Source organism: Ammospiza caudacuta, chromosome 4, assembly GCF_027887145.1.
Source record: "Ammospiza caudacuta isolate bAmmCau1 chromosome 4, bAmmCau1.pri, whole genome shotgun sequence".
In the NCBI taxonomy this organism is placed as follows: Eukaryota; Metazoa; Chordata; class Aves; order Passeriformes; family Passerellidae; genus Ammospiza; species Ammospiza caudacuta.
Window position 1 is genome coordinate 64,014,409 of NC_080596.1, and position 15,769 is coordinate 64,030,177.

At 39.3% G+C, this 15,769-nt stretch overlaps 1 protein-coding gene across 10 annotated transcripts in view; it reads right to left on the bottom strand.

Moving 5' to 3' along the window:
* LDB2 (LIM domain binding 2) overlaps window positions 1-15,769 on the bottom strand; it is a 212,880-nt gene that overhangs the window by 10,042 nt on the left and 187,069 nt on the right. For 3 of the 10 annotated variants that reach the window (XM_058803253.1, XM_058803259.1, XM_058803261.1), the window contains exons 6-7: window positions 1,921-2,044; window positions 686-831 (exon numbers count right to left, since the gene is read on the bottom strand). In XM_058803253.1, the coding sequence (XP_058659236.1) occupies window positions 686-831; window positions 1,921-2,044 (270 nt within the window). Of the gene's footprint in view, window positions 1-679; window positions 832-1,920; window positions 2,045-15,769 lie in introns of all 10 variants that reach the window. The other 7 variants (XM_058803251.1, XM_058803255.1, XM_058803256.1 and 4 more) reach the window with 3 other exon arrangements.

Below are 15,769 nucleotides of genomic sequence, written 5' to 3' on the forward strand. Positions count from 1 at the left end.
ATACCCCTGTACTGTGACTAACACAGTAAATGTGACATTATTGAAGAGCTGATACAGGTGTTACTCTGGAAATGACTTGGTGTGTCCCTATACAATTAGGATGTCAAGAGTTACTGCTAGTAGGGTGGATAAGCTGAGTACCACATTCCAGGGTATCTACTCTGCAAGTGGAGTGATTGGACAAAGAGATAAAATTTGCAGAGAAGTTAAATCATATCCTGTTCCTGTTCAGCATCTGAACCTGGCACCAATTAGAGGTAAGGTACTAACACAGACAGACCAGCAGCTTCCTCAGGTGCAGCTCTCCTGCACCACTGGGACACATCCTTGCTTGGCACCTGGCAGGTGAAGTCTGCAAAGTTCATGCTATGTCTAAAAACACCAGCCCTAATCTGAGTCCCACCACTACTGAAGGGACTCCCCCTGACAAAAAGGGGAACTGGCCCAGGGCTTTAAAAAATCACATCTGATCCTCAGGACACTTCTGTTTGAGTGCATTAAAGCTGCACTGCAGAACAGCTTCTTCCCACCTCTCCACTAATTCCCACTTCCACAGCACTCTGTGCAAGATTGCCTTTTGCATGTGATAGTTTGGCTCAAGAATGCACCTTCTTTAAAATGTATGGAAAGAATTAAAGCACCATAAGTGATTCAGGCCTAAAAGGAAAGTGAGACTTACAGGTACCTGACTTGATAGACTCAGGTTTGCAGCAGCTGACTTTTTCTTGCTGTTGGTACTGTTTGCGTTGTTCCCAGCACTGCTGTTGGAAGTGCTGCTGGTAGAGTTTTTCCTTTTCCTCCGTTTGGTTGTTGGTTGTCTTGTGGGTTCTGCTGCAATAAAACGATAAGAAGGAAAGCAAATAGCAGATACTGTTAAGCAAGAACTAAAATGATCCATAGGAAGTGGTGCTGAAATACTTTTTCAATTAGTTTTGAATTGCTAAGTTTAATAGCAGCAGTTGTGTTAGATTTAACATAAAAACCATAGAATGATATTTGTACTCAAACCAATGGAATCTGCTTTCAATTTTTTCTGATGGATTAACAAAGTTTATTTTCCCTGCATTGTCAATACAGGTATTCAAAAGCCTTTTACTGATGGGAGTATCATGACAATGATCATGATGGTCAGAGTTACTGTGGGACTTGCTGAAGGTCACACAGCAAGAAACTGCTAAATGAAAAGGCAGGTCCTGCTGTGATGGAGGGTACAGCCTCAAGCTCTACCCTACTGCTGCCATCCATGCAGCAAGCAACAAGCAACCACCCACCCTCTGAGCTCCTTCTACATCTGTGTGGGCTTCACATTAAAACTGCTGCTCCCAGGAGAACCCATGAATGTGCCAAATGGCACTGCCCTGCAAGCCTGAAAACCTCAGACTGAATCAGGACAATCACACAGCTTTGCTTAAACTGGCAAAGCACAGAGGGACAATTGTTCTTCTCAAAATTTGGCCTGGGCACCCATGTGAACACTCTAAGATATAAAAATCTTTATAATCTGAAAAAAGAGAGAATTATTATTTTGAAGTGTAAGAGGAATGAGATTAGGTCTAGGCCTATAAATAACTTAATATTAGTCTCAAAAATAATTAATTATGAATTGTAGCTGTAATTTCAGAGTCACAGCAGGAAGCAGGATTACACAAACAATGAATTCTAAGGGAGCCAGTAGGCATTTTGCATTCCATCTACACATATTTTTGTACTAAATTATATCCTAGTCATAGTGAAGCCATCTCAGTGTGCACATCTATAAATCAGTTGTGCCAGACTGAAATCATAAAATATCAGAATAATTTTCAGGCTTGCTTTGGGAACATTGCTAATTTTTACTACTTTCCTTTATAAGTAAGCTTTCCCATTTCTTCTCTATTAATTTTACTATAAAATAAGTAGAATTTTGGAAGTGAAACATACCTGGTGGGGCCACCATTCTCTGCCATTTTTGAAATAAGCAAGTCTTCAAGCAGTCTCGAGGACTTAGATTGTAAGTTTTATGTCTTGACATCAGTTCCTGCATTGGCTCCAGTATAACACACAACTAGAAGAAAAAAACAGAATAGAACAATTTTATCCAAGCAAAGCCTCCACTGATCAGTATTTACATAGCTGGAAATTATATTTTTGGATTTTTTTTACTCTTGCTAATGGAGCATGCCTTATACAGTTCAGTTTAATCTGCACTTGGATTGCAAAATAAAAACTCTGAATTGGAAAAACTTCTTGCTATTTATTATCCTAGGTAATTTATGGATATATCAGATAAACTTCAACTCTAGTCTTCCAGGCTACAGAGATTTCAGAAGAGTAGAAAATGTTCATGCTTCATTGCCAAAGCTGCAAAGATTGATAAATAATAAAATGCCCATCATTGCTTAGCATTCACATACAGCAAAACATGTTCTTCTGACCTACTGCACACCACAATGAGAACTTATAAATGGTCATTTATTTTGATGTTTCATGCAAAATAATCCAGGTAATTTTGGGATTTTTTTGTTATGTTGAGGACTATACACTCTCTTCTTATCATATGCATGACCCATATGAGAAAAAAAGAGAAGCACTTTATTTTTCTTGTCTGCTTGAATGCTGAATATATAGGATACAGATTTCTGAAAGTATGGAATTTCAAACCTCTTTTTTAAAACAGAGTCATATATTTTCTACCTCTTCACTTAATAATTAAATATTGTCCACTGCTTTCTACTCCTGTTAGCACAGCAGATCCAGCAGAAAGAGCACCACGCTGCTTTCTAGTCTCTCCTGTTTATACCCACAGAATCATTTCCAGTCATTTAAACCTCACTCAAAGCCATAGAAGGCTACAAAATTGCACACCTGTGACTGAGGGCTTACTCTTGTTTGCCAGAGCCTTGGTTTTTAGACATCCTAAACGAGGAGAAAAACTCCAGGCTGACCTACCGGTGCTGCCTGAAATTTGCAGGGCTGGCACATAGGAGGAAATGGTTCCTTACTTGCAAATGCTTCCTTACTGAGCACATATGATAAGGAAGTAGCTGGCACAGAACAAGCATGGAGCATGCATACCATTTTTAGTCACTTTTCAAAGCAGAACAATTTAGAAGCAGGGGCAGGTTTGGCTTTTTTTTCCAACAGAAGTAGGGCAACAAGTTGATCAAATTATTGGAAGTTGGAATGGCAACTGAAGAAAGGTGTAACTTAAACCAAATCTTGTTTTGAATTATTTACTTAATTTTAGAAAGTTTTGCTGAAGGTGTGTCCTGGATTTCTTCAGCAGGAGATGTTTTCCCTTTGTTCTTTGACAAATATATAAGACAGGAGACAAATTCCTCTCTCTGGGCTGCAGAGCTGAATAACGCTTGCTCCATTCTCCCTAAGTGCACCCTTTTCTCATTCCTATCAATGGAGATTCAAAGTATGCAGGGAAAATAGTTGAAAGGGTGAGGACTGCCATGAGGACTGAGTCTAATTCAGCATTTAAATATTACTATGTATTGGCACTGCTGTTTGATGAGCCTTCCATTAACAGCAGTTAAAACAGAGATAACATAAAGCAGCAGGGAGAATGAAGAGCTTGACTATGGGAAATTATTTTTTTCCAACTGCAGAAATCGAATCTGCAGTTGCCTCATTGATATTTTTCTTACATAGTTTTTACATATTTTTGTAAATAAATATTTGCAAGAAAATCTAATAGACAGAAAGCTACTATCACATAGTGCACTCTGGGTTTGAATTTTCATCTAGTTCAGTATTCAACAAAAATTAAGATCATCAGGTCCTAAAGTATATGCAGGATCCAGTTTATGCTGTGAAAAAGGTGTTGTACTTTGAGTTGATATTCAATTTATTCTGAAACCTGCAGGTGCTTGCTCAGGTTTTGTGTGTGTGTCTATGTGAGTGAGAAAGAGATTTGTGATCATAATGGACACCATTGTTCTAAATCTGGGTTTCTGGCATGGCTGGCTAAATTTTTCTCATTATGAACTGACAGCAGCAAGCAAGAAAAAATACTTTTGATATATCTGGGCAAACTAGTTACCCTGAGCAGAGCACTAGACTCACACAGCTCTACTGCTGCTGGGACTAAAAATACAGAAATATATATGTAGGTTCTTCCAACATTTCCTTAAGGACACTTTATTCATTATATACTTACTCTTCCCTAGATATTTATTATTGGCAACAAAGAGAATGTTTCTTCTTTATCATCTTGGCAAAGATGTTTGCTATTGTGCTCTAACCGTAACGTGCACTGAGAACTATGCTGTCCTTGCTGCCTGTGGATATCTTGACTGCTAATCCTGTGTATAACCTCTTTCACTTCACACACAAGATTAAAATGGAATACAGACCCAATGTGTAGAAATGCTTGACTGATCTCACTTGCATAGAGAAAAATATATGGGCATTGAGGGCCCTACTCCAGGGCATGGGAAAATCTCATCTTCTGAATACTTGGGAGCTGTACCCACTCACATGAATTCTTCTTCTGGTTTTTGGGGAATTCACAACCATTTATTTCCTCTAAAATGGTAAGGTCAGTTTTGGATACTTGAGTAATAGTGGGGCATTGAACTCTATAGTTTTGGCATAAGTGTTAAATGAACTGGATTATAAATGATTGATGTCAAATCTCACAGTCTTTTTTGGTGACCTTTGAGACCTACTTGAAATCTAAAGTAACTCAAAATCAAATCCTTGAAAGAGGAAATGATTGTGCTCCAATTATCTTAAGTCCAAAGAACTTGCCATTGACAATCAGTAACTTGTTTTTTTTTTTTTTTTTTTCCAAAAGAGCCAGTTTAAAAATGTGGGGACAAGATGCATTTAAAAGCTTGATTGGCCAAAACCACCTGCTGTCTTTAAACAATGGTGAGCAGGTAACCTGGCAGGCTGGGTTGACAGAGTGAGTTCTTAAAACAAAGCTAATGGAATGTTTTATTCTCCTTCATTCATTGGCTTGTAGAAGCCTGAGGCCTAAACTGTCTATTCCCCACAGATCATCTAGTCTCCCTCTGTGAGATTTTTTCACAACATCCATTTTAACGTTTTTTCAAGCACCGGATAATACCAAAATGTACAAGTTTTTACTACAGTACTATATTAATAATATTTGGGACGCCAAAAAAACCAATCTCTTCTACAAGCAGTTTCTTCACAGCTTGAAATCAGTCACCCAAGAAAATAGCCTAAAGACTTCAAGAATTTAGTGCAGTGACGATGTATGATTGCAGAAATAATTTCTACATTCCTAGGAATACAGAACCTTTAATGGCAATGCTTGACAAGAGAGATATTTCTGAGTTCCACACTTAGGCAGCACGAGAGGTGGGATCCATATGCCTGTGCACAGGTGTCTAGTGCCAGCTGAAATGCCCCAGATGATGCTGGATCTGATCCACCAGATCGCCTTGCTGTCCCAGAAGGACACAAAGCTCCTTGTGGATGTCACAGGCACTAGAATGTCTTAATTGTGTGTGCAGTTGAACAAAGCCTAAAGTTCAAAGAAAAAAACTATGTTTGTTTTAGCTTTTAAAATGTATTTGGAAAAATGTGTATCATAATAGATTATGTACTTTCCCTCTGCAGTACTAAAACCCACTGAAAGAACTCCACATCATGCCTAGTAACCTAATATAATTAAAATTAGTTTCTAGCTATCTTGAGCTTGTTGTGTTGATGTCTGACCATTGCTCAGAGCCATTGCTGTTTCACTGTCAGAGCTGTGAGGTGGAGGCAGCTCTGGGGATGAGCACAGTGCTTCACTCTGAGGGATCACTGGCATGAGCAGCCTGCATTTGTGGGTGTCCAGTGCACACCCATGCACATGGTTTGGTACTATATACACTGGCAGGGACTTTCCTGGACTTCCATATGGATCCTATGGACAATTCATCAGCTAGAGGGCTTGGGTCCAACTTGACAAAGTGGTAATGCTATACCCTTGGGGCTGAGGGAAATGAAAATAGGGAACATAATAATGTTTGCTTTTGTGTTGCTTTTTTTTTTTTTGTTTGTTTTTGGGGTTTTTTTTGTGTTAGTAAAACACATCTGAAAGATTTGGATTTATTTTTAATGAATTTTTTTGGAGGAGAAAACTAGCATTTACAGGTTTCAAACCCCAGTGTTTTTCAAGAAGGGAGTTATATGAGGAGATAGTGGTGGCACTGCAGACAGAGTTAAAGGGTTCTGAGAATATGGATCCACACATAATTTCCTGTAATACCTCAGATATCAGCAGAGCCCAAACTGGCCTTCATCAGTAAGGGGTCATATTCAGCTCTGAGATCAGTCCAGTCACACCAAGAATAGTTTTAGCCTTATGATCCTTATGATTTTTGTTCTAATGCTGGGTTTTTATACCATTCGGAGAACAGATGCTCTTTCTGGAAGCAGCGAATATAGCAAGGAGCACCGATGTGAAAGCTCTCTTTTACCTTTCGCATACCATGAGCTCAGGCATTACATTCCCAATGCCAGTAGCGGTTCCCTGCTCCTGCAGCCCTTGCTCGGGAGCGTTTTCGGTCGGGGCTGCGGCGCTGCCGGCGCTGAGCTGCAGGTGGCAGAGCCGCCCCAGCCAACGCGCTCCGCCGCACAAAGGAGCGGCAGCCCTTCGCTTCTCAGCGCTTTTTGCATTTTAAAGAGAAATCGGTGAGCCTCCAGCCTTGCCGTATTTAGTTGGTGACACTACATAATCGCCCAGGCAGCTTCTTTAAATCAGGAAACATATCTGGTCAGTAAGGCGGGTGGCCAACAAGTCCCACGGTCTACCAAAACAAGCAAGTTTTAACTCTCTTCCTATGGCTGCCTATTTTGTCTGAATTACATAAAAGTTTCACTAACTACAATTTAAAAAATGGAAATAGCTAAAATTTTTCATGTAGATGACATTTAAGAATGTAAATGTATAATGTAACATTAGTTTTTCTGAATGAGCCAGCAAGGAACCAGGCAGCAATGAGAGTGTTCCCTGAAGTTCTACTGAAATGTAGTTTTAACTCTTTGATGCTTGAAACTTCTCCTGGTCAAATGCCTGTATTAATCACTTGAAAATTATAGAAACTGTTGCATATTCAGAGCTCATGTTGATTTACAGCCCTTCCTAAAAGTGAGAAAACCCCCATTTGAATGGGAGTATTAATCATTGGCTAATATTCAGGTAGGATGTTGACAGTGAAGGTATACCTGGAATACAATGTGCAGCCTTGAAGAGGTTCAGTGTTCTTTTAGAGCTCATTTTTTATCCTCCACAAAGGCTCTGAGTTATCAACCAACAAATCTAAACAAAACAACATTTTATTTGTACACTGAAATGCAGTCTTCCCTCTGGACACCCTCTATGTGCTCTAGAGAAAACAACTCCCGTTCATCCTGCTAGAGAAATTCTGGCCCCAGGGCATTTCCCTGGGAAAAGTCCCATTTCTTCAGAGGGGCAGGATTTCTGAAAAGAACTGAAATGTCTCTGCACATCCACATCCACTGTTTTATGTCCATCCACAGGTACACATGTCCACAATATGTTACTGACACACCTCCAGTGAGGAAGGGGACACACTAGGGATGTTTTTTCTTGTAAAAGAGCTATACCTGGAAGTTTGTCTTCCTTGAATGGTTTCAAACCCCTCTATGAGTTCCCTGTACCCCTAGCAGCATGGCACTGAAACAGGAAAGCATTGCTGCCGTCCTCAATACAGTTCATTTCTGGAGTTAGAAACAGAGAAAGCTGATGGCTGATTTTAAATTTCTCTGCTCATGCTTGTTTTTCAGAATTAATGTAAGTTTCATTCCCCTGCAGAACAGAGGGAGGAATGAAAATTTCCTAGGAACATATTGCTGCTTCTTTCACTGGCCGGCTTGCAATTCACTGCTCAAAATAGCATGTGTTTTTTAAGGATCACATGTGAATACAGAACATTTTCATCTTAAAAACCATCTTTGTTTTCCACTAAAAACATGAAGATATAAATGAGAAATGTTTTGGGGTTTTTATGAACTGAAAGAAATTAGGTGGTTTTTTACATACTTGTTTTGTAAGGGGGGGGAATGCTTTGGCTTTGTTTTAAGCTCTTGCCCAAGTCAAATACAGGTCTCTTCCATCAATGCATTTCAGTGGATCAGCTATATCCATGGTCCTTCCCTGAAAGGCAAACTTTAAGCCAAAAGAAGAGGTTTTGAGATTGCCATCACTCAACCTTACTATTCTTGCTGCCTGCTTTCCCTTTTTGAAGAGCCACTGTGCACTCCTGCTGAGATGTGGAACTAATAAATGTTCATTGTACACCCCATGTAATGACATACATGGAATAAATAAATGTTCAATTTTTACAGTAGTTAGTGTAGCAAGCAGCAAATACAGTAAATGCTTCAACTTAAATTATAAACCCAGTCATTTTAACCTGTATATTCAAAATCCAGTCTGCACGGGGTCATTTATTTTAGTGAAACCTTAGATGATCTTTGGGACAGAATGAAAAGCCAGCTCTTAACCTCAATAGCTTAAGTAGTCCAATACCACAGAGTAATCCCTAGCTTGTTTACTGTGACTACTGTTCTCTCTATATTTCCAATTCCTTCTGTGCCAAAGATTTTTTAAATTGGCTGTGTATAAACAGACTGAAGTCCTTGGGTTTGCTACATAGGTAGGAAACAATAGAAATTTTGAAATCTACAAGGAGGTGGGAAACTGCTTGGAATTATGGTATAGGCATGTTTACTGTATTTACTCCTAAATTAAAGACATTTTATTTAAACAGATAGTAATGAAAATGTTTCAAAGCTGTTACTAAAAATACTTTCTTTAGGCTTTGACTTAAAATCTCATAGACATGAATGGGATCACACCTCTGAAAGAAATTGCTTTAGATTAGCTCAGGGCTCAGCAAGACAGCACTGCATCAGGTTGAACTTGGCTCATATTTTAAGTACATCTCCAAAACCATATGGAATGGATATTTTATGTTAGCTTTAAAAAATACAGGATGAATTTCTGCAGCACAATACCATTGCAAAAGCAGATTCTGGGATGAATTCCATAACCTGAGATTTACAGGGTCTAGGATATACTTAATAACCCCCACTCAGCATGGGAGAAGGTTCCATGTTTTGTGACACCATGCTGAGTCAAGAAACATTTGTACTTGCAATCACCTAAGAACTAGGGATTAGAATTCCTAGCTCACAATATTAGTGATCATTTGCATCTACAGCTTATTATTTGTACAATGACAGATATATATATATATATATTTTACAAAATACCGAGCACCTTGTTCTAAAGAGATTCCTATCTTAACTAGATAGGAGGTAAAATACTATGCCAGGAATAATTTGGCAATATACAGGTATGCACATAAAAATAACAGTTTCATGCACCTATCTACAAGTCCCTTGAGTACTACTGATATATATTTAAATAGTTCTCACACACTGACACTTGAAAATATGGCTGTTTTGCCTGCTGCACATGATATAAAATGTTTCATTAATTTCATTGATAACTTGGTTTTTTAGGAAACAATCCTGCCACAAGGGTCCTGGCATTCACTGTTCCTTTTGTGTGTGTTGCCAGCCCTGGAGGAAGCAGTGGGATGACACACACAACTGCTGAAGCTCCATGCTGGATTCACTAGCAAATACTCAGCACTCAGCAATGTTTATTCATCCTATGCTATGCCCTGAATGCCAGTCTAGGACTCTCCAGTTTCTCACTAACACCCAGAGGTAGCGAATGATTTCTCAATAATGCAGTATTCAGCTGCTCAATTGCTCCCAAGCTACATAGCTCATCATGTTTTTACACTGTTCTGTATCTGCAGCCATTTCAATTCCCAGCAACAGTGATAATGGAAAGAAGCAGCATTCATTTCAGGTAAGACTAAGCTTGAAAAACATGGTTTTTTTCAGGCAAATAACTATGAGTGGATATGAAACAGATCTTAACACAGCACAGCCATCACCAGCACTGCAGCTAATTCCAGTTAGAGTGTTGCACCCCAATTTAATCTCTTCCTCCCCTCCATTTTCTTTCTTTTCTTTTCTTTTCTTTTCTTTTCTTTTCTTTTCTTTTCTTTTCTTTTCTTTTCTTTTCTTTTCGTTTCCTCTCCTCTCCTCTCCTCTCCTCTCCTCTCCTCTCCTCTCCTCTCCTCTCCTCTCCTCTCCTCTCCTCTCCTCTCCTCTCCTCTCCTCTCCTCTCCTCTCCTCTCCTCTCCTCTCCTCTCCTCTCCTCTCCTCTCCTCTCCTCTCCTCTCCTCTCCTCTCCTCTCCTCTCCTCTCCTCTCCTCTCCTCTCCTCTCCTCTCCTCTCCTCTCCTCTCCTCTCCTCTCCTCTCCTCTCCTCTCCTCTCCTCTCCTCTCCTCTCCTCTCCTCTCCTCTCCTCTCCTCTCCTCTCCTCTCCTCTCCTCTCCTCTCCTCTCCTCTCCTCTCCTCTCCTCTCCTCTCCTCTCCTCTCCTCTCCTCTCCTCTCCTCTCCTCTCCTCTCCTCTCCTCTCCTCTCCTTTGCATATCAGCTAGATAACAACTTCCACCACTGTCCTCTCCTCCATGCACTCTGGAGCAATTCAGGCGGCGATGGAAACTTTGTTAGATCTTGTGGCTATTAATTCTGCCTTTCCATGTGGTGGCACCATCAAAACTGTGCACCTGGTCAGCAGGGAACCCAACCTCCTTTACAGCAGAGAAAGTTCCTGCCTCCCTCCTTGCACCCCCGCAAGGACTGCAGGTTCCTCACTCCCTGCAGCGTGCCCAGGCTGGCAGAAGGGCTCTGCCTTCAGCAGTCCCAGAACCATTGCTGTCCATGTCCCTGCTCCTGCAGAGCTGCTGCTGAACTGCAGGTAGCTGAGCCCATTCTTCCCTGAAAAGAACCAAATTTGAGGGCCTACTTAGCATCACATCATACTGAACGAAGCATTTCTTACAGTGGAGATGATCAGTTTTAGTGACATCTTCAGTTTCTAAGTAATGAGTGGTGTGAATCACCTTCAAGATGCCACATAATGAATGTTGAACTGGACAGATGTGCTCTCCTTTCCTTGTCCAAGGGGAAGCTGAGTGCATTTATGGAGATGACTTTGACATACCCCTGATTTAGTTATCACTTTAGTCAGTATGCTCATCATTACAGCATGTGCTGGAAGGAATTCTGCTTCAGAATACTCTTAAGCATTAAAAAAATTATTTTAGGGCTCTCAGTCATTGCTGCAACTATTTGATAACCCTTTTCTCTCAAACTCTGAAAGGTTTTTCCTTGTGATTTTGCTTAATCTTTTTATTTAAGATCCATTGTTTAGAAAGGGCTTAGAAAGGAGGTCCACTGTTTGTAGTTTTGCTTCTCTTTGAAGTTTTTAAAAATTATTTCTATTATTTCTATTTTTTTTTGATTCTGTGCAAGAACTTTGCAACTTTAAACTCTTCCTGTCATTACCCAGACATTAAAAGAATGTCCTCTCAGCAAATGCTCTTTTTCCTATTCACCTCCTGTACAATGGGGAGATGTTTTGAAAATCCCTTCCTTCAACAGCATCACACAAGTCTTACGGACTTTTAATTTTGTTTCCACCAGCTGAGCTCACAGTTCTTCCTACACCAAAGTGAATAGTGAAGGTTATCTGCCTCCTTTCCCTTCCCTTGATGACAAATGAAAGTAAGAGCACTTGGTTTTAATAACATAAGTAGATATTCCTGGAATCCCAGTGGCAGGGGCAAACTGCATCCAGTTGCTGTATGTATTTTCAGCTAATGAAAATTAGGATGAGTCTCATCTTCCTCCTAATGGGCTTAGTTCTGAGGGCTGTGAAAATCTACAATCTGAATCTTCCAAATCTAGTTTAACATTGTCTAAATCTTCTTTATTATGCAATTTGGCCTCATCCAAACTGTACAGATCAGTGTTTTCTTCAATGAGGACAACCTGCTTGAGCCTTTTCCTTCAGCAGAGGTCCTAGTTGCAATAAAGGACTAACACATCAAATAACAAGTCTGTATCATAAAGAAAAGCCTTGGACAATCCATCATATTTTGTGATTATTCTCTCACAATTATCTGTATAGTCAGTGATCAATAGGAAAGATTTGTGCCTTACACATCTCAGATAAGAATTAAGCTCTTAAACGATTTTAAGAGAGACCATAAAATTTATCTTTGTAATTTAATTTAACATTAGTGTTAAATTACATTGCAAAGTGCATCATGTTGACTGCATGATATGATCTTTTATACTGCACTCTATTGCAGTGAGTATCAATTTCAGAGAGCTTGTCAGGACAAAATTAAATTTTAATGTAAATTGGAGCAGATTCAATAATTTCAGTCTATACTAGATTTGGATGGAGTTCCACTGTTAGGTAAGGTTTAAGGCTGGTCTGTAGTAATTAAGAGGAGGAACTAAGCACTTTGCACCAAATTTTTTTACTTAAGCTTTGTCCTGTGAACTAATACGTCCTTTTTTAAGTCCAATTATAGGTTATGAATTGACAGAGAAACACAGTAGCTATTGCTTTATCTCACTATGTTTCAGTGGCCTGGTGAAAAGCACATGGCATTTGAAAACTTTCTTAATTTCATTTTCTCTAGATAGTTCAAAAATCACACAGCTTACAATTTGTTCTCATTTCAATATTATTGCCTCTGCTTCTAACAGGATCACCAATTTTATTTCTTACACAGAACCAAGAAAAGAACAAAACAAGGGTGACTTTGGAGACTGTCATGCACTTAAGAGAGGTTTATTGCTCTCTTATTCTTTGCCAAGCACAGATATTTAATAATCAGAATTCCTTAATGATGCACCATCCCAGCCAGCCCAAGCAGTATCTGTCGGAAGCAGCATGGGAAAGGTCTATTTCCTTGTTTGCCATCTCCCACCACTACCACGTGTCAGGTTGCTGCATGACATTTCCTTCCTTTCTATTTCTCCAAAGGCAAACAAGCTCCTATTCAGCAGTTCTCAGTCAAATCCTAACACCTGATATTTCTGATATGCAAACTGTTAGCTTTTTCTGTTTGTGCAACAATGAGACCTTATCAGTTTTGCCACTTTTCATTTTGACTATGAAATACATCCACTATCACTCTTCACCTGTGTCCCTGGCAGCTGCCTTAGGTTCAGATGGAATCTGGGATGTTGTTTGTCTTGTTCAAACTACTGTTGATTCAAAACAAATCACAGCATTATAAAAAAGATCAAGAGTGTAAGGACTGCATTTGAATGCTGACAATTTTTAGTGTGCAGCTGTATTACAGCTTGGAAATAAGTTTGGAAATGTTTTTGTGGTGGTCTGTAGACAGCAAATGCTGACTAAAAGTTACTGAAAGCAGAACAATAGGAGAAGCTATGCCTGGCCAAAATGCAAGTCCAAACATTTAGTGGCGAGGTTGAAGTTTTTCATTTGCATATAATTTTTTTGGCTACTTCAAAACACATGCCACAGACGAAGACAGTCTCTATACTGAAAAACAAAACATCACATTCACCTTTGATTTTGCAAATTCTCTTCCATACATTTCTCTATTTTCAGGTTTCCGTGTACAAGAAATCATCTCCCTTTCATACAAAAGATACACATAAAGATTCATACAGACTGAGGCAATACAACAACTGTGATTCATCCCTCAGACTAACGTGTACATAGCAACTCTAATTTTATTTACAACCATGAAAAAAGAAAGCTTTTTCCAGAATATAACCAGCTAGCTCTTCTGTGTCATGAATCTCTTCCCCCATCCATATAAAATCCTCTTGTTTCTATACTGCAGCTCAAGCACAAATGCAGTGTTTTTCACATAACCAGTTCTATTTTTAGCATGAATTGTAGGAAGTCTGCAGCATTAATAAATGGAAGAGAAGTACAGAAGTACACTGCATGGTAATGTGCCAGTGCAAAAGCTACCTTGGCCTTTAGCCAGTGAACTGTGGTTAGATGTTAGAGCAATGAAAGTAAAAACACCACTTGTAATGGAATGTTTAATAAGCTGACAAACTTCCGTGCATTTATTTCATACTTTTTGAATGCCAACCTTATTAATACCAACATATTTTCTTTTTATTAGTGATATCTCTCAGTCTGAAGCATAGAGAAGATAGATATATCTCTATATGTATCTATAGATAGATAGATATAGATATATAGATATAGATAAAGATATAGATATAGATATAGATATAGATATAGATATACATACATATGTGCATTTTTATACATGCAGTTGAAGTTTGCTTAATTCTGTGTTCAACTGGAAAGGAGGACACTTTGCAGTGCAAACCTTGACATAGAAAAGAAAAAGGAATAAGGAAGGAGCTTTTTTATAAACTAATATTGCAACTCCAGTAGGCATAAACCCATTGTTTCATGATTTTCTCTGCTATTGAGTCTGCAGTTCCTTGTTTGGCACCAAAATTCTGAAAGCAAAAATGATCCAAAGCTGTTACACAGAGGACAAAAGTTCACAGTTCTTACAGGGACACAGAGTCTTCTGTAATCTCTTCACTTCTCACCCAATCCACAAAACTTGTCCCAGCACTGCTATGCTGTGGACAGATGGATGTTTATATAAAAGACCTTGTGCCTAAATAAAATTCCATTTTGGGGTTATATAAAAACAGCAATTACTGGGAAATGGAACTTTTTAATTAAATGTATTCGAAGAAAGTAGGGATTAATGACTTTAAAGTAGGGAGTATTTAATGCTTGCAGTCATAGATCATCCACTAGTGAAGCTGTATTATCATCATCAGGCAATGATGCTTTTAAGTATTGATGGTGTGTGCATTAATAAGGCTTCAAATGTTTTCATGACAATATAGTTAGCAACACAACTAATGTATACTATACCTACTATTAAAATAATGCCTTAATAACCTTGATTCACAGCAACATCTTCAAAACAAATAAGGATACACTTCAGATCAGGCTAGTTGTCCTTTGACTCAGTGAAGTGCAAATAAACTACACATTTTAACTTTTAGGCAATGCTGGTGTGGAAGGGTATGGTTCTTCATAATTACACCAGAAAAATGTAATAGCTGTCTATCTGATTCGCTGATTTGTCGGTGGGAAGGAAATTATTGCTTTGCACTTCAGTTAAATACAGGCAATAAAACATAGACAAAATTATTTACTGGCTCTCAAATTGTGCCTGCACAGATCAGAGCCTGGGTTGTGCACATCTTAAAAATCAGGGTCTGACTGTGCACCTTGCATGGATCAAATGCTATATGGTGAGAACAGAAACCCACGCACAGAAGTCAAAAGAGAGGAACACTGAAACACCAACATTAGCTTTGTTTTTCTGTTAAGAATTTTATTCAGGTACAGCAAAATCAATACTTGTCCTCTGACTGTACACAGTGTACTTGAGCTGTTCTGTCAGGATCTATATAGAAAACAGAGATGGAATTTTAGGTGGGTGGATATGATGATCAGGTGGAGGTAAAACACAATAGCACGTGTGGCCTCTGCTTGCCAGAACGGCTGCTTCTTGCAGTGCTGTGGGGACATTGTGGGGGACATTGTGGGGGATATTGTGGGGGACATTGTGTGGGGACGCTGGCACTGCCTTACACCACCTGCTCAGGGTGCTCGTGGTCTGAGTGTCTGTGCTGGGAAAATCAGCCCCAGGGAAACACATCCCCAGGGAAAGTGCCAGGACATGGCAGCTGCATCTGAATGGGGAGAGTCCAGCCTCTTCCCACCCACCCCACCCTGCAGCACAGCATAAACAGAAAGATAAAGTACTAACAGTAGCAACAAACTGAGTTCCTACACACATAGAAAAATCAGGATGT